The sequence below is a fragment of the Bombus huntii genome, chromosome 3 (assembly GCF_024542735.1).
Source record: "Bombus huntii isolate Logan2020A chromosome 3, iyBomHunt1.1, whole genome shotgun sequence".
Classification (NCBI taxonomy): domain Eukaryota; kingdom Metazoa; phylum Arthropoda; class Insecta; order Hymenoptera; family Apidae; genus Bombus; species Bombus huntii.
The window spans coordinates 18,501,733-18,527,595 of record NC_066240.1 but is presented as its reverse complement, the minus strand read 5'-3'; the positions used below and the strand labels follow the sequence as shown (position 1 = coordinate 18,527,595).

The following is a 25,863-nucleotide window of genomic DNA, read 5'->3' as shown; positions in this document are numbered from 1 at the left end:
TTGAATGTTCCCGTTTTCAGATTTTCCTCCGCGGAATTCTAATGATTTCACAGAATTCCTTTAGGGGCTGTTCGTTCAATCTTTCCGATTGAATGTACTTTTCGAGATAAATCCGCTCATAGATGAAAATAGGGCATCCTATGTAAATTTGTTGAATTTCTTTGTGAGAGTCGCACACAGGAAAATGGGTCAAAGTAGTGTCGACTGATTCCCAGCGAACTGATTCACGATACTAATAAATTATTCTCGAAAACCATTTATATCTTCGGAAGCACCTACCGTACCGTTTTATCAGCATTTATCGAGATATAAGTTGCTTCGTTCAAACAGCACCAGATAAATTTACAAACGTAAAGAAGCTTTTAAACTTTTTACGGAAGGATTAGTCCTGTACCGAGAGAAGGCTACGCGCAACGCAATAATCCACCAAAAATATTTCAACTGCGATAAAGCTCGACTAGAAACTCGAACGAAACGCAAAGAATATTAAATTTCTATTCGCGTTAAAAAGAAAACCACGACTTTCCACGGCATCAACGGTCGACGTACATGTTGGTTTTCTAGATATACCGCGCTGCATAACTTCGAAACAGGCAACGAAATACATGGAAAGATTAAAATTCTCTTCGCCGTATAATCCTAAGCTACGCTAGAACGTCGGACATTTAATCACCGACACAGCCGATAGATTTCAACAAACGTCAATTTCGACGCGTATACCGATGATTTTCGCTCGCTCGTAGGACTAACGTCGGTTCCCCTCCACTGCATCTACTTTGCACTCGCCGCGGTCGAGTCTGTCAAGCTTTTTACCGTCATTTCTCAAGCGTGGAAAAAGATCGAGAGTGGCGGTCAAAGCGCGAGCAAGAAGCCAAGAAACAGTAACACTTAAAACTGAGTTGCCGCATCCTGTCTGCAGCTTTCGTGTCTTTCTTTCTCACCCCTTCCCCTCTCTCTATCTCTCTCTGTCTGTCTCGTTCTCTCCTTTCGTTTCATATATTCGCGGTACAAGCTTAAGGAGGCAGTTGAACGTCATTTCGGTTGGTACAGGAAAGGCATCAGCGCCACGGCTGCTGGCACTCGCCCCGATGAAAAACGACCGACAAGACGAATGGTCTTCCACCGTTTGCCCGCTGCTCTTCTCGCCGTGAGGCAATGTTCGGAAACAAATGACGTCTTGGTTGTACATTTATTACATGGTCGATGGCGAGCCGGAACGTCTGCGACGACCTCGATTACGAGGCGTGCGCTGACCTCGTTGGATGCGTCGGTTCCGCGCGCGGAAGGCCGAGACACGGCAGGGAAAAAAAAGAACTCGGAGGACAAAGGTTTCCTTGTCGCAGCGTTTCTTCCCAATGAAACGTTGCGCTGTCGCGACCGAGGAAAATAAGGGGACTCCGGCACAACAACGACCTGGATGGGATTATTTCGCTGACTTCACTTGTTACGGTTCCGGATATATCCTCTGTAGCGTTTCGCTCTTCCCATATTTCGTAGAAGTAGGCGGTTTTCCAGCACTCAAATTTCACGTTTCTCGTGAAACTATCGGATGTTCTGATACCTATGAACGAGAGCCAGGTCTCGAGCAGCAACGTGTAACGAAACATATTGTTTTCTACGGAGGTAACCGGGAAAAGTGGAGCGAACAAGGTAAATTGAGAATTCAAAGAGACTCGTTGAATAGATATTAAATAGATTGGTTCTTATTCAGGGACTTTCTTTCAACACACGACGTCGAGGATCGATGAATGCAAATTTATTCACTTTTGTCCTTACAAACGCGAGTACGATAATATACTTTTAATACAAACGTAACAATGCATTCAAAAGATTGGATACGTCTGGCTAAATGAATTATTACGTTCAAAGCAACGGTGGCGATTCGGACAACGAATTAATTCGATTTCTTCCGCTCGTAGATCGAAGGAAGTGCTTTCTATGCAGACATGCTTTCGTCGATTGAACGAAGACTATTAATATCCCTGAGAGACCAACGTGTTTGCTATCGACTTAGCGAGAAAGGGCAATAAATACATCGCATATATACTCGGCTGCGTGTTTCATAGTGTTGAGAATTTTGCATCTTAATAGCCGAAATAAATAATGGTATAAAAACACTAAATTTACACTTAGAATTTATACTAGAATAGTTGTATATTTATTTGATCAACGATTTCAAAGATATTCATCGATACACACTTTTGCACGCGGCTCACCTTCTTCCATATCAGACTGTTAACCCCTTAACCTACGATTTACGTTCGAGAATTTTGGGCCGAAAACGTAAACGAGCTATTATATATGTAGTATCGGATACTTAGGCTGTAGATGTCGATGCTGGAGGTAGGGCCGCTTTTCTTCTCACTTTTGTATCGTGGAAGAAAAATCGGACTCCGGTCGCCGGGATTAGAACCCGGGTTCCGAACGTTGGCAACCTAAGGCGCTAACCACTGCGCTGCCGTCGTCCGACACTAATTAGCGTCGAGTGGTGGTATTTGCTATCGAGTGCCGCCACAGGCCTTTTTTCCACGATACTACATATATTATATTATATATGTAGGAATGTTATATTGGGCACATCTGAGGGCAGATGTGTTTGTCAGAATGGCCGAAGTCGTGGGATAGTGTGACGTCAGGGAAGGACGTGGCGTGAGGGGTAATTGTTTATTAGCGTTGTCAAGATATGGTAATGTTGTCAAGGAGTGTTGTGAGGGTTACCAAGGTATGTCAAGGGAAAACTGAGCATGGAAAATGCTGTCAGAGTTGAATTTATCGTGGTCGTGTGAAGTTCGTTGTGTTGTTGTGTCGTAGAATTAGTGAGAAACGAATACGCGAAACGCGGTATTATATTTGATTTCGTGTGAGTGCAACGATCATACTGTTTTCTATAAACTTATAACATTCCTACAAATATTATATTTGGTCCGATCATCGCACTACGGGCTATGCCCGTAGTTGCAGGCTAAGCGGTTAACCGACTGAACGGTTTATATTCCTTTGTTTTCGAGACGCCGCGCACACACATACTTCCACACACTGATATTCACATACACGTATCGCTACCAACACAGCTAATCTAGTCAAGCATATAAAATTATACGTATCTCAATAGATGGATTCGAACGATTTTGTAATTGATAAAATTTTGTTCGTTCCTACGAGATGTTTCCAACAGGAAATTTTTTTTAATGAAATTCAAATCTATAAAAATTGACGCGTAAGCTAAGCGAAGCTGGTCGATAAATAAAGCTGGAGACAGCGAGCAAACAATTTGCTCCGTCGTCTCCGTCATTCGCGATTGAAACAGAATCGACTTGAATAAGTCAACACAGATATCGAGAATGTGCGTTCCATTTTTAATTCAAGACTTCATTCGTAGTTGTATAGTGCTTGATGATAAATTCATTGGTAATTCTGTTTATTTTCGTTACTCTGTACGTTGCAAACTTCTATCAAGCTGATACGACGCCAGATTTGTAAGCGTAAAAATAGAATTGAAAAAGATAGAACGCAAACAAATTTCAATGAAACGTGTTCGGAAAACGTCGCTTAAATTGACGGATTTATCGGAGAAAGATTCATGCGTAGTTTTTATTATCTATGAAACAAGAAGTAATCGACGCTTTTGCATCTTTCGCGCGGAATTGTTTAAGCCGATAATACAATTTCGAAAGGATCGTTTGAATGGAATTTTTGTCAATTCGAATAAGCTACGAAATTATCTCTTGTATTTGCACTTTATAGTTTGATATCGGTTCGAATACGCGTGCCTTTCTTGCAGCGAGTTTGCCTTTTTTTTTCTTTTTCACAAATTTTCCGCGTTAATAGACTGTGACGCTCCATTTAGAAAATAATCACCGCGCATCAGCGGCGAACAAGTGAGTAGTCACGGTTTAATAATTCGTCGTGCTTATGAAAGCCGTTTTCCAAGGGTTCTTTGTTTATACGGTGAATAGTAAATTGCGGGTCCTTTATGACGACAACAAATCCTTCCGCTTTAATATTTCCCAGTGTGTAGTATAATAGCGGTAGATTAAACTTTAAAATCACTCTCCTCGAACCCGCTTTTTATATCATCGCTTATAAATATTCCAAATAGCATTATGAACGGCCGTCGACCTCTTCAAAAAAACCTTTCCGATATCATACGTAATAGGCGATCGTAAATTTCACCACATTACGAACACTCTCAACATTCCAACAAATAAGGATCTTTTAGCACACGAATACAAATTTATTTACGATACATTCGCTCGTTTATGCGCTTCCAATACCGTCATGGTAAGTTATGCCGGGTTTCCCGCATCGTGCGAGACGTTTTTTCTTAGAAAAAACAAAGCCTCGTTTTCCAACTGTCGAATAATTCCATTCGTAAAAATACGCTTGTATCGGACTGTTCGAGAAATTCATAGGGAAATTCAAGACAAATTTCGCAATCCGTGCTGGTTAAATCTGTAAATCGAGGTACGGCCGGGCAAAGACAACAGCGTTTAGCGGATGCTGTATTTGAGATTCGTCGTCTTTGGTAATGCGGCGGTGCTAATCAGCAAATGCGAAGGTTGGTGGTTCGATCGGCGCGAAACTTCCGATCGATGGCAGTGTGCTGTTGGACGAGGCGCTTTAATCCCGATCTTTCCCAAGAATCGACTGGCAAAAAAGGGATGGCAATGGGAGGAGAGGAAAGGGTTGGGAGAAAGGGGAGAGATTTTTCAGTACGAATTCAGCCGCTTCCCATTAGCGCTAATGAAAGATCCGTGCAGCGACTTCGTTCTTCTTTTTTTCATCCCACCCCGACTATACACGAGTTTTCGAATGCCTGAAGGACACGCGGAGCTTAATTAATGTTCTTTCGAGGCCGGACCACCTTCTGTGACACGCGTCAGCCGAGGAAGCAGCCGATGAATATTTCACGTGTCATTGACACGTGACAATGAGCGGAATATTCGGTCACGGGACAACGGTGTCCTAGTTTCATGAGAAAATTTTCCATAAGTGGCACGAACCTTTTGTTCCCGCGTATTCTAATTAATGAATATCGCAGTCGCCATCGATAGGCAAACGTCGTTGGACCAGATCGATGCTGAAACACGCCACCGATCTGGTAGCATACGAGTAATACGACGCCTTAATTGGGACAAATCAGGTCCGTTTGAAAAACGAAAACGTACGAGCGGAAATGACGTTGTCCACGGTCGAAGATACAACTTCGTTCTCCGAGCGAATCGATCTCGTGCTTACGCGCGCGGTTTAACCAAATTTCCCCCACCCTGAATTATCCCTTTGCATCGTGCAAAGTTTCATAGGTTTTGTCGTGCAGTCGGTTTTATTCGATTTTCGGCCACAAATACTTTCCGCGACGCTTGACCGAATACTTTTTCACTTCTAACACGTATAACACGATTGCATTTTTTAAACTATTTCGATAGTTCGGAATTTTCGCGGTATACAGAGGGTTTTGTTTTCACTGGAAAATCGAGTCGAAACGCGAAAGTATTCCAACGACTGCCAACGTTCCCGTTAGCTCTGTCGAAAATCCAGATAGTTGTCAATGAAACGTCGGTTTGATTCTGTATCCCAAAATACAGAAAACCGTGACATTTCTTTTCCATAGACACTTTGTCATGCTACCGAACGTCCGTAAAATCAACTCCTTCACAGTTTAAATCGAACCAAACGAATTGAATCGTATCGATATTTTTATTTAACAAAAAACAACTAAATCTTTAGTTAGATACTTTGACTCGCTCTTGCATCGCTATATTTCTCTTCGTCAATTATCGTACCTACGATCTCCATTCGTATCGTTTCCTTCGCAGCAGCGTATTAATTCTGCCGATGAAATATTTCTAGTTCTGCACGATAGTTTTGTCCAATTTGGTATGCCAGAAAATCAAGCAGACTTCGCGCACGTTTCCACTAAGTCAACTTTAAGAAAGAAGAACTTCGTACGGTTTTGTCTTTTCATGGATGCAATTTGCGCGCATTCGCTCTCGAGTACTGCGTGTAGTTAATTTAATCGGCCGCTTGGCGCGTAGTTTTTAAAAAAATTACGAGTGACTTGTTCCCCGCGAAAATGAATTAAGCGCTTCCGTCTAGCACGATATATAATTTTATATTTATTCTGTCCGTGCGCAATTTCCTTCGGCTGCGTTGTGCATTAGTTAGCGCTCCATTTAGTTGAATTATTTTTTATTGTTTCGCGTTAAAAACCCAGACCGTTTTAAACGTCAGTTTTATCTACCACGTGACGAAAGCTATTGGCTTTTTAATTTAATATTTATTTGAAAAGCGATGCGGTCTTTTATATCTGCACATCATAGCATTTATATCTGTCGGGTTATCGTTAGAATTTAGGGCGCGTGACAGTTCTTCGTTTGAATCAGCCATCGTTTTGTACAACAGAGATCATATTTACAGGTACAAAAATGACTTTTACAAAGTTTAACGAACAACCGTGGTGTTTAGACGCGCAAGATGCAATTGACAATGTTCTTGGGTTCGATAACGAATCCACGGTCAATGGGATAACTCTTTACTAAGCGTAGAATACTTTTAAGCACAAAATACTATTGCTGGGACGCTCGGTATAAAACTGCTCGATGCGTGACTTTCCAAGGCGATCGCACGAATCACAGACTGATGAAAATTTTCCACTCTCTACAATTGCGTTCGTTTGTTTTATACTCGTTAGAAGCACCAAGAAAGTTCCATACGCCGTTGCTAGGCAGTTTCTGCCGTTTCTGCCTGGAGCTTGATTATTAATACAACGTGTGCCCCATTATATTGGCACCTCCACCATGAGGTAAAATCACACGTGGCTAGGCTCGTTCTTGAGGCTGTATGCCGCCACAACCACGTTTCCAGGGAGAACCATACAACCACTCCACACCTCCGTCAGACAAAAGGTCCTTTCCGTGACCGTGGCTACGTTCGGCGACCAGTTGTGTCGCCTCGAGCCCAATCTCACTATCACAAATCTCGAACAATTACAATCAGATTGAATGACAACGATTGCTTAATTACGGCTATGATGGAATCTAGGCTAAAGTATTAGAGGATTTTGCCAAAATTTCAAAGGAAAGGCTCCGGTTTACTTTCATCTCCGACATATCTATATTATACTATTGAGATATGTATAATTTTATGTGGTAGACTGGATTGACCGAGTACTAGTGATACATATATGTGAATAGGAGTGTGTGGAAGTATGTGTGTGTGAAAACAAATGAATGTACAATGTTCAGTTAACAGTCTGGTATGAAAGAAGGTGGGACTCGTACAAGTGTGTATCGATGAATATCTTTGAAATCGTTGATCGAATAAATATACAACTATTCTAATATAAATTCTAAGTGTAAATCTAGCGTTCCTATACCATTATTTCGGCAATTAAGATCCAAAATTCTCGACATCTACAAAGAGATACATTGTGATTAAGAGGGACGTTTACAGAATTTGTTGAAACACATCTTCTATCTGTTCGATGCGGTATAATTCGTACGATAAATCGTATTGTCAAAACTGCTGTCAAACTGAGAAGAGAATGGCAGCTCGCGTAAGCTATTGTACCTGTAAGACAGTGATATTAACAAATCTTGGAAAAGCTTTCGAAAAAATCCGGTAAAGCACGTTCAGCCCTGTTTGTTTCTAGGACCATTCATAGTATCGATATCGACGTTGTATCGCTCCAGCTGCCAGTTTCTCTATTCGTCATTCTTGTGAAAAGAGTAACGCTCGAATTGCTTTGTTCACGATACATTGACACGTTCTATTTGACGATCGTGTTTTCTACGTGACTTTAATCTCGTGGAGAATTTGACATCCGTGCAGTTCTTTCCTTTTTCTCTTTTTTTTTTTTTTTTTTTTGTTTCATTCCAGTTTAATCTCGTAATGTACGTAGATCTGACCTGTTAACTAGACTACGAATTTTTGTCAATTATTACTACACGCACAATATACGAAAACATATGAAATATCCAAAATTTAGTATTCGTTATTAGTATCTTCAGTGAGTTGAAGGATTCTACGCACGCACGTCAACGGCGTGCCGTATGTGTCGTGAAACGCGCAGTAGAATATGCTGAGATCGCGCCGTATGCGCGACCAGATGTACGGTAGAATATGTTCATAATGCACGCTCTTCTCACGCGCGTTTCAAATCTGCCGCAATTCAAAATAAACTCAGTCCTGTGTCAGAGAAGCGTTTTATTCAACCATTGTGTCTCTGGGATCTATTCATTTTGCCAATATGAGTCTCGGTAAATAGCTCAACCCGCAAATTATTTTTCGCTTCTCCTGAGATTTGAAACGCGCGTCGCTTTTAACATACGTATGCGGCTTATATTCTAATAAAATACGACAACTAGCTGCCTCTTTATTAAATTTTTATCAATTCGAAGTAGGAAAAATGAAAAATTCCAAAGACCTATAGTCGTAGCAGTGTAAAATCGATATTCCTGCTATTTCTACTGCGATTCTTGTTATTTGTCTCTCCAACTGATTCGCTCGAAATTACCAAATATGTGTCATCGAATCGCGAAAAGTTCAAAGACAAAGTTGTACATCTTTTCTCGAGGGATGTGTTTAACAGACCGCGACGAGTTTCCGGTGGCCCGGCGACGATAAATCGCTTTTCCCGGAACTAGTAGATCGCAATTACAATTATCGGCTCTTTGTTCGCGTGCATTTTTCCGCCAGGCTCGATATCTCGCGAGTGGGCCGGCTTTGTTCCGTCCTCGAAGGAAATTACCCATCCGTTGTTGATTCGATTGTGCCAGAGTACTCGGGGTTAACGGAGTAGAGAACTAAATGTCTTCGGCAATGGGTGCACCCTTCGCCCTTTCACCCTCCTCTTCTCGTAGGCCCTTCAGTCCTTCGGTCGCTACAGGAACTCGGTCGTTCGACCCGAAAGGATCCATCGCTCTGTATTTTCCTCTCTTTTTGCCGTATTTTTTCTACGCTCGTCGAATCGATAGCTCGGCTATCCGATTGTTTACGTCCGATTGTTTACGTCCGATGCCTTCCTCGATGACAATCTCGTTGTTTCGCGAATTAAGAGTGGCCCGGTTTATCGTTTCTCGTTCGAGATTATCCTCTTTAATCGAAAATAGGCGAAGGCGTGCTTTTTTCTTCCGGCTTTAAGCTTTAATGGAATTGTGAAATAGGATACAGTGCAGCGGACGCAGCGAGAACCACGATGCAATTGGAAAGAAGTGGTTTCGCGCGTACAAAGGTGAATCGAAGTGGAGAGATAAATTATTCTTTACGCGATACTTCGTCTCACGACGTGTTTGACGCATGTGTGTTCGACGAATCTTCCAATCGGTGAGTTACGAGGGCAAATGCTTCGGTATCGGAGATCAAGCGAATCGCTTTTTTCATTTACTTAGCCACGTTAATCGTCGTCTCTGTTCCTTCGTTCTTCGTGCTTTTCCTTTTCCAGCGTTATTTATGTTATGGCACGATGCAGCATCTCGGCAGATAACGAGCAAAACGAATAACAAAGCAACGAACGAAAAGCATCGTTACGATAAACGTGGAAAAACTTTTCCACCGATTTATTGATGTACTTCTTCGATAGATGTTTCAAAAATAATTACCAAAAATAATATCTCATGAAATGTTCCAAATTTTTCTCTTTTCTCTCGGCTTTCTTTTTCATGAAACGCACAGCGATTTTTTACCTCACAGCCAAGCAAAAATTAACATCATGATTTTCCGTTAATTTCGCTGATTTATACCGCCTGAATTACTCTTGATCGTTTAATGATAATGAAATCTTCGCATACGTAAAATTATTAACGTGTACATTTTCTGTTTACACGAAATCTGCATATATGGAGAAGAGCTTGCATATTTATTCACTTTTTCCGTTATACGTTTCATAAAACTTGACCAGTCTATTCAAGAAAAGGTAGCAAGATTGTAAAGGGCAAAGCAGAATTCCCCTGGGAACACCGTTCATAAATCTAGATGGTGAAGCTTGTCTCGATAAGAAAAACGCAATTTGCAAGTAAAAGTGCACGGGTTCGTCAAACAGGTATCTCGAGACGAACGTTTCCTGCAGATGTTTAGAAAATTTTTGCTAAAAACAACGCGTAGGCTTCTGTGTAGCTCTCGGAGAATTTTGAACGATTTTTCAACCATTTGCGTTTTAACTATTTCCATGCAAAATCATTTGCAATTTTTCCTAAAAGTTACAAAGTAATATGTTCCATAAAGAAACGTAATACTTAAACGAAATGAAATTACGTCGCTTTGGCCATTTTTACGTATTCCTGCCTGTTTATTCGACCATTCGCGGAGAGACCCGATCGCGAGAAAGCACGTCAACGGGACACGTAAATTCCCGTTACGATTAAATAATCGACGCCACGAACTGATCGATCCCCTTATTTCTGTTACGATAATAGAGGTGGTTCGATTGAGTCGATGCGTATGTATAAGTTAAGTGATTGATTTAAGGGTAGAAACCCGGTAATGACATGTTGACTATTCTAACGATGAGGAATAAGTAAAGTTTCTTTTTTTTATTTAATTCTTTACATTCACGATTTGTCCAGTTCGGACATTTGGTAGAATTTTTTAGCTGTTTGATTATCATGTGAGTGGCTACTCCCAGTAGGATACCATCTTCGTGTTTGTTAGGTCGTGTCCTTTGCGAGGTCTGCTGGGTGTTTCCTTTTCAGTCTTCTATCCATGTCTGAGGTGTTAGTCGTTTCCACAGCTAGCCGGTTTGGCTGTGTTCCTATTCTTTCTTTATATTTCCCTGCGTGTCTGCCAATTTCCTCTTTGACCGTTGGTATACCCAGGTCCTTCCGTATATCCTCGTTTCTAACGTACCATGAGGCGTTTACTATTGTTCTACGAATTTTAGCTTGTATATGGCTTTTTGCTGCTGTCCCCCATAGCGGTATTCCGTACGTCCAGATTGGTTTCATGATCGTTTTGCATATTTTTAATTTATTTTCTATGCTTAATTTGGATTTTCCACTTGTTAGCCAATGCATTTGTCTCCTTGTCGTCTGTATTTTGTCTATTATCGATTTAGTACGTCGTTTCCATGTGAGTTGTGTTTCTAGGTGGTGTCACGTAAAATAACAAAATAAAAAAGGAATTTGAGGTAAAAAATAAAAAAAGAAAACTTTATTTTTTTTCTAACATCAATACACTTTACAATCTACTTCCGAACTCTAGGCGTGACTTTTTAAGACTGACTCTTATGATTTTACTTTCGATCGGATCCGATTACTTTCTTTTGTCATCCCTCAACATCCCCACCGTCCATGCATTTGCTAGGCGTCCGCGATCGTTGCCACGTGCTCTTTCTTCTAGAACCTTCGGTGGAAGGACCGTTGGGATGTTGATGGTTCATTAGGCACTTCAGCGATATACATTGTCGCCGAGTGCCGCCACATCTTTATCTCTATCGTCAGTCAGTGACAGTGGAGTCTTAGGTATTTGATTTGCCTTGTTCGCGGTATGTGCGTGCCGTTCGGTAGGATGTTCGGTGGTGTCTGTTTTTGCAGTGCGAATGTAATATGGTTGCATTTATCGGGGTTTGCTTTTATTTGTTTATCTTGCAGCCACTTTTCTATTTTTGCGCTAGTATGGACTCTTCACTAAGGCTCTCACCTAACAGACCTATACCTTAGACACAATGAGAGAAGAGAGAAAGTGAGTGTTTCGTCCAAGATCTGCTACTTTTCTATTTTTGTGATATGTTCTCGTAGTAATTTGACTGCTGTTTCTGGGTTAGTGTTCCTGACTACTACAGCTGTGTCATCCGCGAATCTCAGTATTTTGCTATTGGTAGTTGTTGGTATGTTAGCCGTGTATAGTGTGTATAGTATCGGCCCTAAGACGCTTCCTTGCGGAACCCCTGCCTCGATGTCTTTGACTTCGGAGGATGTGTCCTTGATTTTTATTACGAAGGTTCTGCTGCTTAAGTAAGATTTTATTAATCGGTATATTTGCTCCGGGAACTGTTTCCTGATTGTTTATAGTAGGCTTTCGTGGTTTATTTTGTCAAATGTTTTCTCTATGCCCATAAAGAGGGCTGTACAGTATTGTTTGTTTTCTAATGCTAGTATTGTTTCGTTAATGAGCCTGTGCATTTGCTCTATAGTGGAGTGTTTGTTTCTGAATCCAAATTGGTGATCTGGTATTAATTTGGATAAGTAAAGTAAAGTGACGATACTGTGTCGGAGGAAAGATAGCGATGGGTGTGTCTAACGCGAGGGACCATCGGATTCGTTGATGACAATTTTGGTTAGGAAAGCGAGGGTAGTAGGCGTTGCTTCTGATTGAATAAAAGGTTGATGGACTAGGAAGGGTCTTAGCCGCCCTCGACAGAAAGATGCTAGTGGGAAGTATCGTACGTGAGAAAAACTAACTTTCCCGTGTCTTCCCGCAGTAAACAATAAGCTTTAGAAACGATTCGGTAAAGAGATGTTTGTTCGGTCTGAAGGACCTTAGCTAGAAAATTCCTCAGATTTATGATAGATCCTTAAGACTATCGAGGGTACGCAGTAAAGATGCGCGAACATCCGGTTGCTATCTACGTAACACCTACCGTTTCAGTATATTTGTTTTCTCCGCATTTAGCGTACTTCTATGTATGTGCACGACTTAACTAAACGAGAGTAGATAACTGAAAACTTGTCCAAAGTGATATAAACGGAAGATGGTGTGTTTGAGTAACAGAGATTCGAATGTGTGCACCAGATGACGAGAGAGATTTCGTTGTCACCAAACAATATTAATTAAACAGCATTAATTAAAGATAAACAGAGTGATGCTATAATTTAATGTAACGCGGCAAGTTATTTGCATCGTCCGTTCGTTAAAAAATATCTGAAATATAAATTATATTTTTTATGAAATTCACTGCATTTTAAGTTAAAATTTATGTACATCTTGTCCTTCGAAGTAAAGATATTTCTACTTTGTTCGCGATTCACCTGTTTATTGATATTAATTGATACTTATTGAAACGTTCGAGCTACTTCGCTGTATTACAAAGAAACCTGATAAAGTTAGGAGAAGAAGTAAGAAAAAAGATGAAACTTTCAGGTAGCTCGTTTTTTGAATAATTTTAATTAAATTCTGAAATGTAAAATGTTACACTCTGCGAAGCAAAGACGAACGTACTTTAATTTTTCGAAAGAGTTTGACGAAATTTAACGATGAAGTTACAGAGATTGCCAGTTTCTTTCAAATCTTCGAAGATACGTATAATACCCTAAACAAATATAAATAATATTTGAAACGACGAGAACGACGTTCGTACAAATCACGAGGAATAAAAAGATTCCAATTAAATTGAAAACGTTGATGGAAACTCCTCTCTTCGCAAGACAAATAATTCCGATTTTTGATCAAATAGATTTTCCTCAAAATTCTGTATGTAATCCACTCGGTTGTTCTCGACAATCTTCTCTCGGTTGAAAATGGACTTCTTCGTATGGACCGTAGGCGTAACGACGTATTGGATAGCACGTTCTCGAGGTCCGAAAGAAAATCAGGGATTGATCTCGGCAAACTCTCCGCACGGAGCCTGTTACAAGTTCGAAAAGTATCTTGACTCGCCCTACCTTTCAATAATATAATTCTACCAGCGGCTTGGGAAATATCCAACAAAAAATACAACGACGTGAAATCTTCTGTGAACGACTGGCTGAAGTTCGCAACGTAAAATGAGGAGTAATTCGTTGTAATTCGCTGTAATCTTCGTATTCGCGTGATTGAAAAAATTAAACGCGGAGTAACGTTTTAAGAAAAACGTTGTCTTACAAGTTCAAACGCTCGTCGCTCTCCACTTTGTATCAGTTGTATCAGTTAACACGTTGACTGTCACGCGTGTTTTCAAAAAAAATCTCCGTCAGGCCACGCGTACAGCAGTACCAAGCGTTCTCTGCTAGGTGCTCCCATCGATATTTTAGTAATGCGAATCGCTCAAGCGATGGTCTCAAGAATCATCATTCGTTTCGTTTGTTCGCAACGTTAAAACCACTAACTGTTGTTGAATATAACGAAGGAAAGCGTGGTACAGATTATTCCGATCAAATGGTTTCTTATGCCACCACAATTAGAAAAGGAATCAAATGGTACAGAAAACTTGGCATTCGATTCTTTCTGGGAATTTCTGTTGTAAACGCTTTGACGGTTTACAAAATTGCAACAAGAAAAAATATAAATATTAGAATATTTAGACGATTATTAGTTGGAAAATTATTAGGGTTGTCTGAAAATACAAGAAATCCTTGTCTTCGACGGAGTCAGCATAATATCGCCGTTCGGAAAAACGATTCCGGAAGGAGCATTAGACGCGCGTGCAAACTACGTTATGCGAATAAAAGACGTCGAATGGACCGAACAAAGGCACAAAGGAATTTGAAGAAAACAACAACTTATTGTCCAAATTGTCCCGACCTATCTCAGCTATGTATAGAATGCTTTAAAGTTTTACATCCTAAATAATTTTTTTAATAAACCATTTTCGTATTTGTTGTATAACAATTCAACTATTATTACAATTAATTATTAATTAACAATTTATTATTATGGAAAATCTTTTCAAATACCTACGACGATCCTTCGCGAGTAGTCGAATATGCGACACCCGAATATGCGTTACGTGGCCTGACCAGAAACTTTGCTGACACCCGAATACGGGTGTCGTGGCAGTCAACGTGTTTAAGGGTTACGAAAACATAAAAAGAATAAAATTACAACTTAATTAAAAAATAACGACACCTTCAAGGGTTGAAACACGCGGCTTGAACTTAGGTTCAAACTCTCGAAACTTTGTCTTAGACCGCTATGATTTTTCGCCCCGTCAAATGTTCGTATTCGCATCAACGACCGGTCTATGAAGTATATTTTTGTTAAAATCAACGTTAATATTACGTAACGTTCGGTGGTAAGACGCAAAGTTCTCTCGCTCGAAGATGTCATTAAACGTCAAATTTTCGTAAACGAATCACGTTCTGCGGCACACGAGGCTTTCCACGAGTGTATCGCGCGCAAACTTTGTGCAGATATTCTACGGCCAGCGAATTTCATAACCGCGTATCCGTTACACAGCAATGACCGTTTCAGCGCACGCGACGAATGCATTAGAAAGCGCCGGTTTACATGTTCCACAACTTTCACAAAGTTTAATTACTGGTTCTTCATGACGTCGGTAGCCATGCGGACGAAAGCGCAGCCTTTTCGCGCTCCACGTATAACCACCACATTTGAGAAAACCCTCTGTTAATCGCCTAACCGTGTAACCAGAAACCACGAATTAAGAATTTCGCGCTTTTCGGTGTGTCAACACGCGATCCACCCGATAATCTCACGTGTTTTATCGTTCGGATGTTGACTCGATCGTTGAACGCTATCGTACACGAACTAATTTCCCTTCTCGTAAACTATCAACGACGACGATACGATGTCTACCTGAGAGACGAGTAACTTTTGCGACGTTCTTTCCATCTCCTTTCATACCACGGTACCAAAAATATTCTTTCTTTTGAGAAATGGAAATAATTGTTCGAAGAAGTCGGCGAAAGGAATCGAAAAGAGTCGAAACTTTGAAACATAGTGGAAAGCAATCGTCGAACGTTTTGCAATGTTGAAACGAAGCGAGACCCAATGACCACGATTGATTACGGAAAACGTAAACTTTATGTCGACGACATAAAATGAACGGATGAAGAAAACAAAACGAAACGTTTCCTATCTACCATTATTTTTATCAACTTCGTACAACTTCGAAAACCGGTAGGATTTCCTCCCTTTTGTATTAAATTTCGCAACTTCTGCTCTATTCACGGAGACGTAATTATATTTCCTGTTTCCCCTCGAACGCGAATCCTAAGAATCGTTCCAAGTTAAATCCACGCGAAAGGTCGAAAGGTTAAGTAGCGAAACGTGGATCAGACCCATGGTCTCTGCGATTTCTTCCATCCTTCTCGCTCTATTCTGTCCTTGGTCAGTTTCAATCTTCCATCCTTCTTTGTACTCTCCCTATTGCTTCGATCCACGGTACTCGTCGTTTCAGAATATTACGGCGTTATTAAATAATTAACAAAAAGAAAAAGCTGACTAATACAGACGAGAAACGATTTCTCCGCTACCTTCCTTCCACTCTGCACGCCTCATTTCTTCTGCTCTCGGTTTTCTTCGCTTTAGTACCTTCTTTATTTCTCTCTCTCTCTCTCTCTCTCTCTCTCTCTCTTCCTCTGACTCTTCCTATCTCTGTCTCTTTGCACGTAGACAAATTTCATCAGCTTTGCCACGACACCCTCTCGTCTTATCAAGACCGCTCTCGATTGTTCTGGGATTTCGTGATTTCGGTGGTTTGTCGCGTTTTCAACGAACGTTGCGTCGAGTCGCGAAAGCGATCGCATCTGAATACTCGAAGAAGCGAATCCTCTTCGTAGAATGTCGCCTGTCGCTGGAATCGATTGGTCGATCCGTAGATTTCATCTTCGCCACAAAGGTGTCTCGTTGGTGATCGAAGGAACAGGAAATTCGAAGCGACAGTAAGCGTGAAAAATGTCTCGAGGAGCTTGGCTCGAGTAGACGTTGGAACGGAATTTCATCGGTGACAAAATCTTACGCGTAAAACGTGTTCGATAGAGGCGCTTGATTAATTTCGAATATCGATTCGACGAATGAAATTTAGTATTTTACAACGATAACGCTTACGTTAGCGGGTTCCGTATGCTGGAAATTTGATTTCGCTGTATTAAAACGTTGGTAAATTTATCAAAGGAATTTCATTTAAAATAGGATATAGTTGGGCTGTTGTGAAAAATTGCATGAATCGTGAACCGAAGAAGATCAATAAAAAACGATCGAAATTTGATGAAATTTATAATTAGAGGATGGTAGAAGGTATTCAGAAACTACATCGATTAACTCTGTAAATTGAAAAGTACGGAGAACCGATGATGTTACGAACGCTGCTTTTTTTCATTTCTTCTCAGGATTTATATTATTTGTGTCATTTTCTTGTACCGGGCCAACTCGTGGAAGTAAGATATCTGTTTCCTCGAAACTTATTATGAATATTAATCGCGTGTTCGTGTAACGAAATTAAAAAATCGATGAACAGTTGTGTCGATCAGTTTGCCTTCTCATAGAATTACAGTCGCTCTCGTTAATATTTGGACGCTCTTTAAATAACGGAATAACTTTCTTTAAAATTACCATCAAACGAATAAATTGCTTGTCTGTTTGAGAGATTAGAACAACTAGTTTAATGGATAACGCGTAAAAGAAATTTTGCGAAGAAATAGTACAAATTTCTTTTCACAACCATCTTATCTGACGAATGTGTAATAAAAATTTAAACGATACGTTTCCTATACTTATGTCAATTACAGACAAGTTAAATCTAAATCTCTGTATATTTAAACTAAACGCTGAATTATATTTGAACTATAATCATGTAGAAATAACAGGTTTATAATATCGAATAGTCTCGATCTGACTGTGTTGACAGTTGACAGTTGAAGAAACACGTGGAGGTAACGCTATAACACGATGTATCGAAAACTGACACGATTAACAAATTGTGATAGAACTGGCGGGAAATGAACGCGCGGCTTATGCACGAAATTGGTGGCTGTGCCGATAAATTCTTCGCGTTCCAGAAACCACGCAACCTGCGATATTTCACTCAGCTCTGTGAGTAAATATCATCGAACCCGTTCAACGAACAATCTCGAGCGTCCCAAGAATTTTACTTTTCCGTATCCCGGAATATTCTGGCAAATATTCGATCGACAGCAGTCGCGCTTAATGATCCAATCGATCGTTGTTGTTGTTCGCTACGAGAGTGCTTCAATCTCTTTGACACGTAACATTGCTTCACGTATTATTAGGTTACTTGTAAAAATGCAGAGACGACATTAACTACAATTCGCGTCGCTGCAACATTCTTCATCGTTGATTAAGAATCGAGTTTAAATCTGAAGCAATTATTACCGAGCAATCGATGATCGTTCGTGGCGACTTATTTAAGGAATACGATGCACTTGTTGATATCAAACGCTTTATCGAAAATGCATTAAATTTCTATGTTGTGCGGAAATCGAGAAACCGATCGTGCTCGATATTAATAATCGCATGTTTGATAAGAAAAAGGAATATAAACACTTTAACGTCGAGAACACGAAAAGATAGATAGAAATTTCTTAACGGAGAGCTTCGACGATACAACAGGCTTCTGAAAACCGTACGAGTTAATTTGCTCGGATTGATCAATCGTTTTATGAAAAAGTCTTCCGAGCATCGTAAATCAAAAGCGGTATATTTTAATAACGTTTTAATAAAGCGTTCTCGTGATTTACGCGCCAGCAAATAGTGTTGTTAGCAAACGACGGTGCAGCTGATAAATCAACGATCGCGCAATGATTCATGGAATGAGAGTGCAATTTACTTGAACGGTGTGCTCGCATTTTTCGCGCTTTTCCCTATACGAACCTGACGCGTCCGTAAAAATCCTATTACAGCGCCGCCATGCAAGACAGATGTCTGCAGCTTACCGGAAAATCTTGGCGAAATTGTACCTTCACAGGAATTAGAATCGCCGTGTTATTTTACTTCCATTTTGTAGCACGACGGGACGCGATCTTCCTTTCGTTAGGAAGATATTAGGTCATCCGAAAAGTTTCTTGCCTTTTAGAAGGTAACAATGGATGCACAACATTTTCCGTTTTATATCATTTTATCGAATTACCTATGATCCATTTTGTTCCATCGAGATAAAGATCACAACGTTCGATAGATTAGGTTTCACGTTTGTGTAAAGATGCATCGTTGTGAAAGACGTGTCTGTAAAAGAAAAACACTTTCCGGACAACCTAATATAATACGGTCAACTTTCTACATTTATGGTGAACTATAATAAATAATATGAAACTATGGGAAATATATCACGCGTGCGCGTATGGTCTGCCTCCTCCTTCGTTTGAAAAAAATGAACGCGTTTCGGGTTGCGGAATACGTGATAAGCACTTTGTCTATGTAAATATATCGTTTGAATTAAATTAAATTGCTCCTTCTAACGACGATTACTAATGATCTTTCGTAACATATAAATCAACGCGTTGATGTTATATGCGAATAAGAAAAAATATTCAAAGCGAAAGAGGAGAGTAATTGATTGAAATTGTCTCAATTTGTCGGATTTACGGGTGTATTAACGAAGGAAGATGAAGATGAAGATTTAACGACATTGGCAGAAACTCATTAAATATTCATGGTTTGTTGCAGAGGAAACAATTGCTAATCTGCCACCCCTTCGAATTCCTCGATTGAGGCATCATCGAGTGACAGATTGGGGTCCGTACTTCGAAAATGCAGAAGGCCAGGGAATCAATGGATCGCAGAACGTAGCGTTGCATCTTGGTGCGACTGCTCTTCTCGATTGTCGTGTGGCGATGCTCTCTGGCAAAAAGGTATTCGTTCGTAAATTTCCATATCGAAGGAACAGAGCAGGAACAATCACGAATCTGTACGATTTTCATCGAAACGCTTACAGATTACTGATCACCGCTTGCGAAACAAGTATTCTAAAACACCGATGATGAAATAGAAAGATACATATCGTGATAAAACAGAGATGAGAAAAATTAACGAACGAACGAAAAGATCCTAACTCCACGATTTCGTGTTCCATCGAGATTAGATTTTATCGTTGCGTGTTAAGAGAAATTAGTGGAGAAATGGCTGCGTTACGATCAAAACTAATTCGATTAAAAAAAATGAATCGCACATGGAAATAATTTGTAGCAGAAAAGCGTTAAACACGCTAGTTACAACTAGTTAGAAAGTAACAATTACTGCAAATTAGAGAAACTGCTTAACGCGTTGACGAGTCAAAGCTGATAGAAATCGCTTAAAACGACTGTTGCAGAATCTTGTAAATACGTAACACACAGCCTGCCACGCAATCGGTGTTTTACGATGTAACTTGATTTAAACCCTCGTGCTTTAACCAAACAACTTCTCACGCAGAGTCACATGCAACTGTAGAATGTGTGTCGCAATTATAGGTCATATGGTTACGCCGCAACGCCGACTGGGCATCCCTTTTAACTCTGGGTAATACCACTCACATTTCCGATCCCAGGTACAGCGTTAGCTTCCAATATCCAAACAACTGGAGGCTGGCAATCGCCGGGGTACGCAGGGAGGATCGTGGATTGTACGTCTGTCAAGTGAACACGCATCCTCCGAGAATGCTCGTCACTAACGTCACTGTTCTCGGTAACGCTTTCTCTCTATTAGTTACAAAATATATAGATAGTCAACCGTAATACCATCACCAATATTTATCCAAGCAAATTAAACTTGACGCGATAAGACAATATAGAGAAACGTTTTAGTGCAACTGTCGCGAAATATCCAGTGCTTTTGGCGAACGAATTTTCATATTAATTACGATCGATGATAATAAGGTTGATAGATTTTTGATTTTATTCTGCGAATTTGACGTGTTCACAAATAAATAACACAGGCCACAGACAGGCAAATAAACAGCGCAGCACGCGTAAATTTTCTAGAAGCCAAGATCTCGAGAATGCCAAGATTGCTGGAAATTTAGCAAGATTGGACGACTAGCAGATACTGTGAATCTTTCGAGGTTCTTGAATTCTTGAAATTCTTGGATCAACGATGTTGGTAATAAGCTTTCAAACCTTCGGATTAGCCGACTGGATTCTCAGACCCTTGGATTTCTTTCCAACTTTTAGAAATCTGTTCGAATGTTCGGTGAATACAATTTGAATGAATGACTGTATCATCCCACGTGTTACGAGTATAACGTCGCGTAACATTTAGTGGGATTAATTCGATACAGTTAAGCTTTCCGCAAATTGCTGTCAAATTGCTCAACTTTCCAACAAATAAATCGTGTTGTGCTTGTCTATAGGTATTAGTCATACAAGTTTCGATCCACTTTTATCATATCCCATGTGTTCTGAAGCAAATATCTAAAGTTTCACCATTAAGTGTAATGCCTTGAGCTCTTTTATGAGATAACTTAACAACATGTCGAATACCAAAGTTTCATTGTATCGATTACCCAAGTTTCTGCATAACACGGTAGCTGTCATTTTTCAAATTGCATACATTATTATTGTCATTAGAAATAATGCACGATCTATATATATCTCGAAGATGAAAGGACATCGGGGCCTCCCTTTTGGAATGTTGGAGAAAACCCCAATACTCTAGTCCAGACTTTTACTATAGTTACATTTAAGTAATAAAACTAAGAAATAGTTGTAATGTTCTAATCTGATTATGGATGCTCAAGGTTTGTAACGATGGGCTTGGGCCCGAAGTGACATAACGGCTCACTGAACGTAGCCACGGTCACGAGAAGCACGTGTACCTAACAGAGGTATGAAATAATTATATAGCTCTTCTTAAAAACAAAGATCGACCCGAGAGGTGGGGAGAGGACTATATAAGGGCAGTTTCACTTGGACTGCGGGGGAATCTATTCAGAGCAGTACTACTTGCATGTTGAGTGACACCAGGATCGTGTATCACATCGCATTCGTCGTCCCGTTGACCGTGGATTCGTTATCGAACCTGAATTCATTGTCATCGACATCTCGATCTTTAGCCTCTTGTAATAATCACATTTGTACCAATACGTATCAGCTATAACCACGATGGCAAATTCGAGCGAAGGTTCGTCAAACGCCCAAAATTCCAACATTAACCCGACATATATATGATTAGGGTCACATTATGATTAGGGTTAGGGGCGTGAAACGAATCTTCATTTTGATCAGACATTATTGTTATGCAATAGAGAAGATATTTACTAGTGCAAATATGATTATTACGGAATTTGACAAGTAACCGTGGTAATTAGACACTCGAGAAGCTAATGACAATGATCCTAGGTTCAATAAGGACTTTCCCAAAATTCCGAAGGGAAGGCTCCGGTGTCCTTTCATCTCCGACATATATATATACGTATATTCCAAACTTCTCAAGGTGTAAATATTTTCTAGATCGATAAAAAATAAATTGACGACATTATTAATACCGTGTTATTGATTAACCGGATAATAAACATGCGAGATATCTCTGTGCCAAGTATATTCCATAAATATCGCGTCAAGCTATCAATCACAATTTATAATCGCTCAAACTGATGGCAGCCACTCTAAATAATTATACGTATAGCGTTTGCAAGAGGAGTATTAAAATATTATAATGGTCTGTGATGCGTCTCATCTAAAAGTAATTGAAGCATCGTGTTTACAAATTCGCTCATCCATCTATATCTTTGGCGTTTAATAAGCACAGGTCCTTGCAATATTGCTCCTTTTCCTTACCAATAGCGTAACAAATAACGTTTGCCAACCTCTCTGAATTAAAAGGATATTAACGACGAGAAGTTTAATCAAAGTTCTTTGATTTACTAAGACCGGGACAGCAGGAGAAACCAAATGTTTCTCTGTTTATATCATTGATCACAAACCCCGTGGTATAATTATTTGTCAGGAAGTTTGCAGAAAGTAGCTCTGTCTAATGAATGAGTTGTTATTGAACTTCATGCACTTTCGTATACCAGTCTCGAGAGTAAATAGGAAACTAACAAGGTTCCAAGTGCAGCTAGCTTGTTAGTTAATTAGAATGACTTTTCGAGAAGTTGCTATCTATTTCGTAAGAGGCAGACAAACGCGTAACATTACCGCCCAAAATGATATGCGCGCTTATTTACTTTTGACGGAATACGAATCAGCTAGAAAATTACAAACAAATAGAGAGGAGACTCGGAAGAGACACTTTGTCCCTCGTTCGAATTATCGTAGAATATCGCGTTATCGTGCAATGAAAAGATCGCCATTGATAAACGTCAGGCAGCTGCGGTATTTTATTTAAGGAGATCGTTACACTCGGCTCGTATGGTCGTCAAACTGTAGACAAGACACGTTTCAAAGTGATCGAGAGACTATCGCGACTGATTTCAACGATAATATCGTCTACAATCGTTTGACACTTGGACGAATTTTAAATATACTTCATTTCAGAGAAACAATTTAAATTTCACGCGATATACAGCTGCTAATTTCGGAAGAAGATACTCATCGCGAGATACTCGTTGTTTTTGATCGTTCATCTGCCATTAATTCATATGTTACCAATAATAATCACACGTTGTTAATAAAAATCGAGGAAAATGTCAGAATCAAAAAATTTACCAGAGCGTTCGTTCTTTCTTTCGATTCGTTCGCTTGTAAAAATTTTGCTCGTGAAAATTCGCTTTCGACATTTATACGAAATTCGCGAATAAAATTGAATTTTTAATTCACTTGCGCGCAAGCCAGCTACTTAAATATTATTTATCAACTATTCATTTTGAAAACTCTGCTTCGTTTCCACGTCGTTGCATTTACCAGTGCATTCTGCGCGTTCTTGCAATTTTACATTTCCTACGAATTGCGTAGACGTCCGGGGTCTGTTTGTTAGAAATTTTAGAAATCTACGAAAACGGCTGTTGAAGTTTCAAACGTTGAACGGCGAGAAAGAGGAAATAAATTTCGGCCGACCAATTGTTTCACAGCGAGACGAGACAGCAGCCACGCGGTGAAAAATGCTTAATTATGCAGGCCGCGTGTAAATCCCGGTTGCAGCGAGGAAATTTGCTATCGAGAGATCGGTATCGCGTAGCTAATCAAGTTGGCGCGCACGCGGAGGCAGTTTCAAACGACAGTTGTACCGAAAGTTTAACGCGATGGCAGGATCAGGTTTTCGCCAAGGCTGCGCCTCGAGCGTCTCCCAAAAGTACAAAAGTGGAACACGCCAAGGGGCGCGCGCGTTGATTTTATAGCGCGGCGGGACGTATTTATACAAGAATTTGCAATTCCCCGGCTGTGAATTAGATTGCGCACTTCCCTTATTCTCCCTTTGTTTCGGCGACATAATCGGCCAAGAAACTCAACGAAATCGCTGCTTTCGACTCGTTTTGTCTGATTGTTTCTCAGATTGAAGGTGCTCGATGGGTCGTAATTCACAAACCCACCTCGCCTAGCGTCTACAAATCACATTTTTCTAATGATATTCTTTATCGCCGTCGTTCGACGGCGCAAAGTGTTCCAGTTTTCGTATCACAGCCCGTGGAAAGAAAAATCTCGGATAAAAATAATGCCCCAACATCTGGAGCAAAATATTCGACGTTTCTGGAGGATCTTAGCCCTACGGGTTCCTAGCAAACCTGAACCAATTTTATCCGAGTAATTTCAAATGGCCAGTAGTTTCCGTCGATTTATTTTTTACCGCGCGTGCTATTTCATATCAAGACGCAGGAAAATTGGAAAAATTACAACGATTCGCGCGTTATTCGTCGAGCATCTTTCATCGTTTTAAAATTATCTATGTAAAAGACGTTAACTGTAGGCTGCGCTGCTATACAAATTCCACTTGATGGCGAAAATTTGACCGTGGTGCATAAAACTGGCAAATCGATCGACGAACCTGGTCAACGAGCTTTAAACCTTCCATTACGAAAAAACGTTCAACCCTGATGATACGAAAACAATTCTAACGAGAACAGGGACCGATCAAACAGGAGGAGCACGAGTATAATTTTAAAGAATATCGACGGGACCATATCGAGAGCCGGGTCGAAATGGACGAGAGGAGAGGCGAGTGATTAATTGCACGCACGCCGCTTTTCCGTCCTCCCTTTCAATATAAAGACCTCCTTTCGTGACCGAGTCCCCCTGAATTATCGACTGGTTCTCGCTTTTTAAATCGAAAAACCATTGGGCTGGCGGCGTATCGAGGATGCGTTCGAATACTCTCGAGCTCTCCGAGGCTCTCCACATCGGAACACGAAGCGGCTGCCTACTTCAAATTGCTATTTTCTCTTCGCGACTCGGTTTACAGATCGTCCCCCGGACCACGTCGAAACTTTTAACGGACGCTCGAGGATGGCCCATTTTAAATTCTCGTTAACGTTTACCGAGCTTCACGAGCCAGCTTGATCTTTAATTCACCAGGCATAGCTTCGACGCTGGAAAAATTGTTATTCCGCCGGTTAATAGGAAACTCGCGATAACCCTGTCACGAGAAAGTAACAGAGTGGACCTTTTGCTCACGGAACACGACTCTTTCTTCCTTTTATCGATCCATCGTTTTTTAACTTTATTAGATGCCCCATCGAGATTAGTCAAGGGGAATTTGCAAGTTTACCGAAATTTGAAAAGACCTCGGTCGAGTATCGGATCGAGTTAAAGAGCCTCGGTTTATCCATGGAAATTTATTCGCAGTTTCTTCTTGCCCTTCGTTTGTATACACACGACAATTGGAACAGGGTGTTCCTAAGGGCCGTTTTTACATCCCGGCGGAAAATGCTTACTTGGGTCAATTCCTTCCAGCTCTCCTTCTCGATTATTGCCAGAGATGGCGTAGGACAATTATACGATTCCTCCGTAGAAATATAAAAAGTTGGAGCCGTAGTATAACGAAGGAGAAAATTGACGCTCTTCGTTGGGAGAAGGAAGGGAGGAAATAAAAGGAAGAACAGAGAAAAAGGGCGCTACGAAAGTAGCACAATTCGGTAAACGGTCGATCGATGCTATATTAACAAAATTCTCCTTCTCCCTGATTTTTATATTCTCTGCGTAATTTTAAGAATTTCACTGGTCGTAATATCAAAGCACCGGGGATACTCAAATATCGTTTCTCAACAACTCTTTTCCAAACTTTGTCCATCTATCGACTACCCTCGAAAATCGTCTTCCTTCGGCCTTTCTTCCTTTCAAGATTCTTTCCAGTTTCAACTACGTCGTATTAAAATATTATTATCGCGTGCTCCCTATTCCCGTGACA

At 40.4% G+C, this 25,863-nt stretch overlaps 1 protein-coding gene across 1 annotated transcript in view; it reads left to right on the top strand.

Moving 5' to 3' along the window:
* The window catches only part of LOC126864129 (zwei Ig domain protein zig-8-like), a 108,914-nt gene that overhangs the window by 70,750 nt on the left and 12,301 nt on the right, over nt 1–25,863 (top strand). The window contains exons 3-4 of the mRNA XM_050615122.1: nt 19,276–19,460; nt 20,058–20,271. Coding sequence (XP_050471079.1) covers nt 19,276–19,460; nt 20,058–20,271 — 399 coding nt within the window. The remainder of the gene's footprint in view (nt 1–19,275; nt 19,461–20,057; nt 20,272–25,863) is intronic.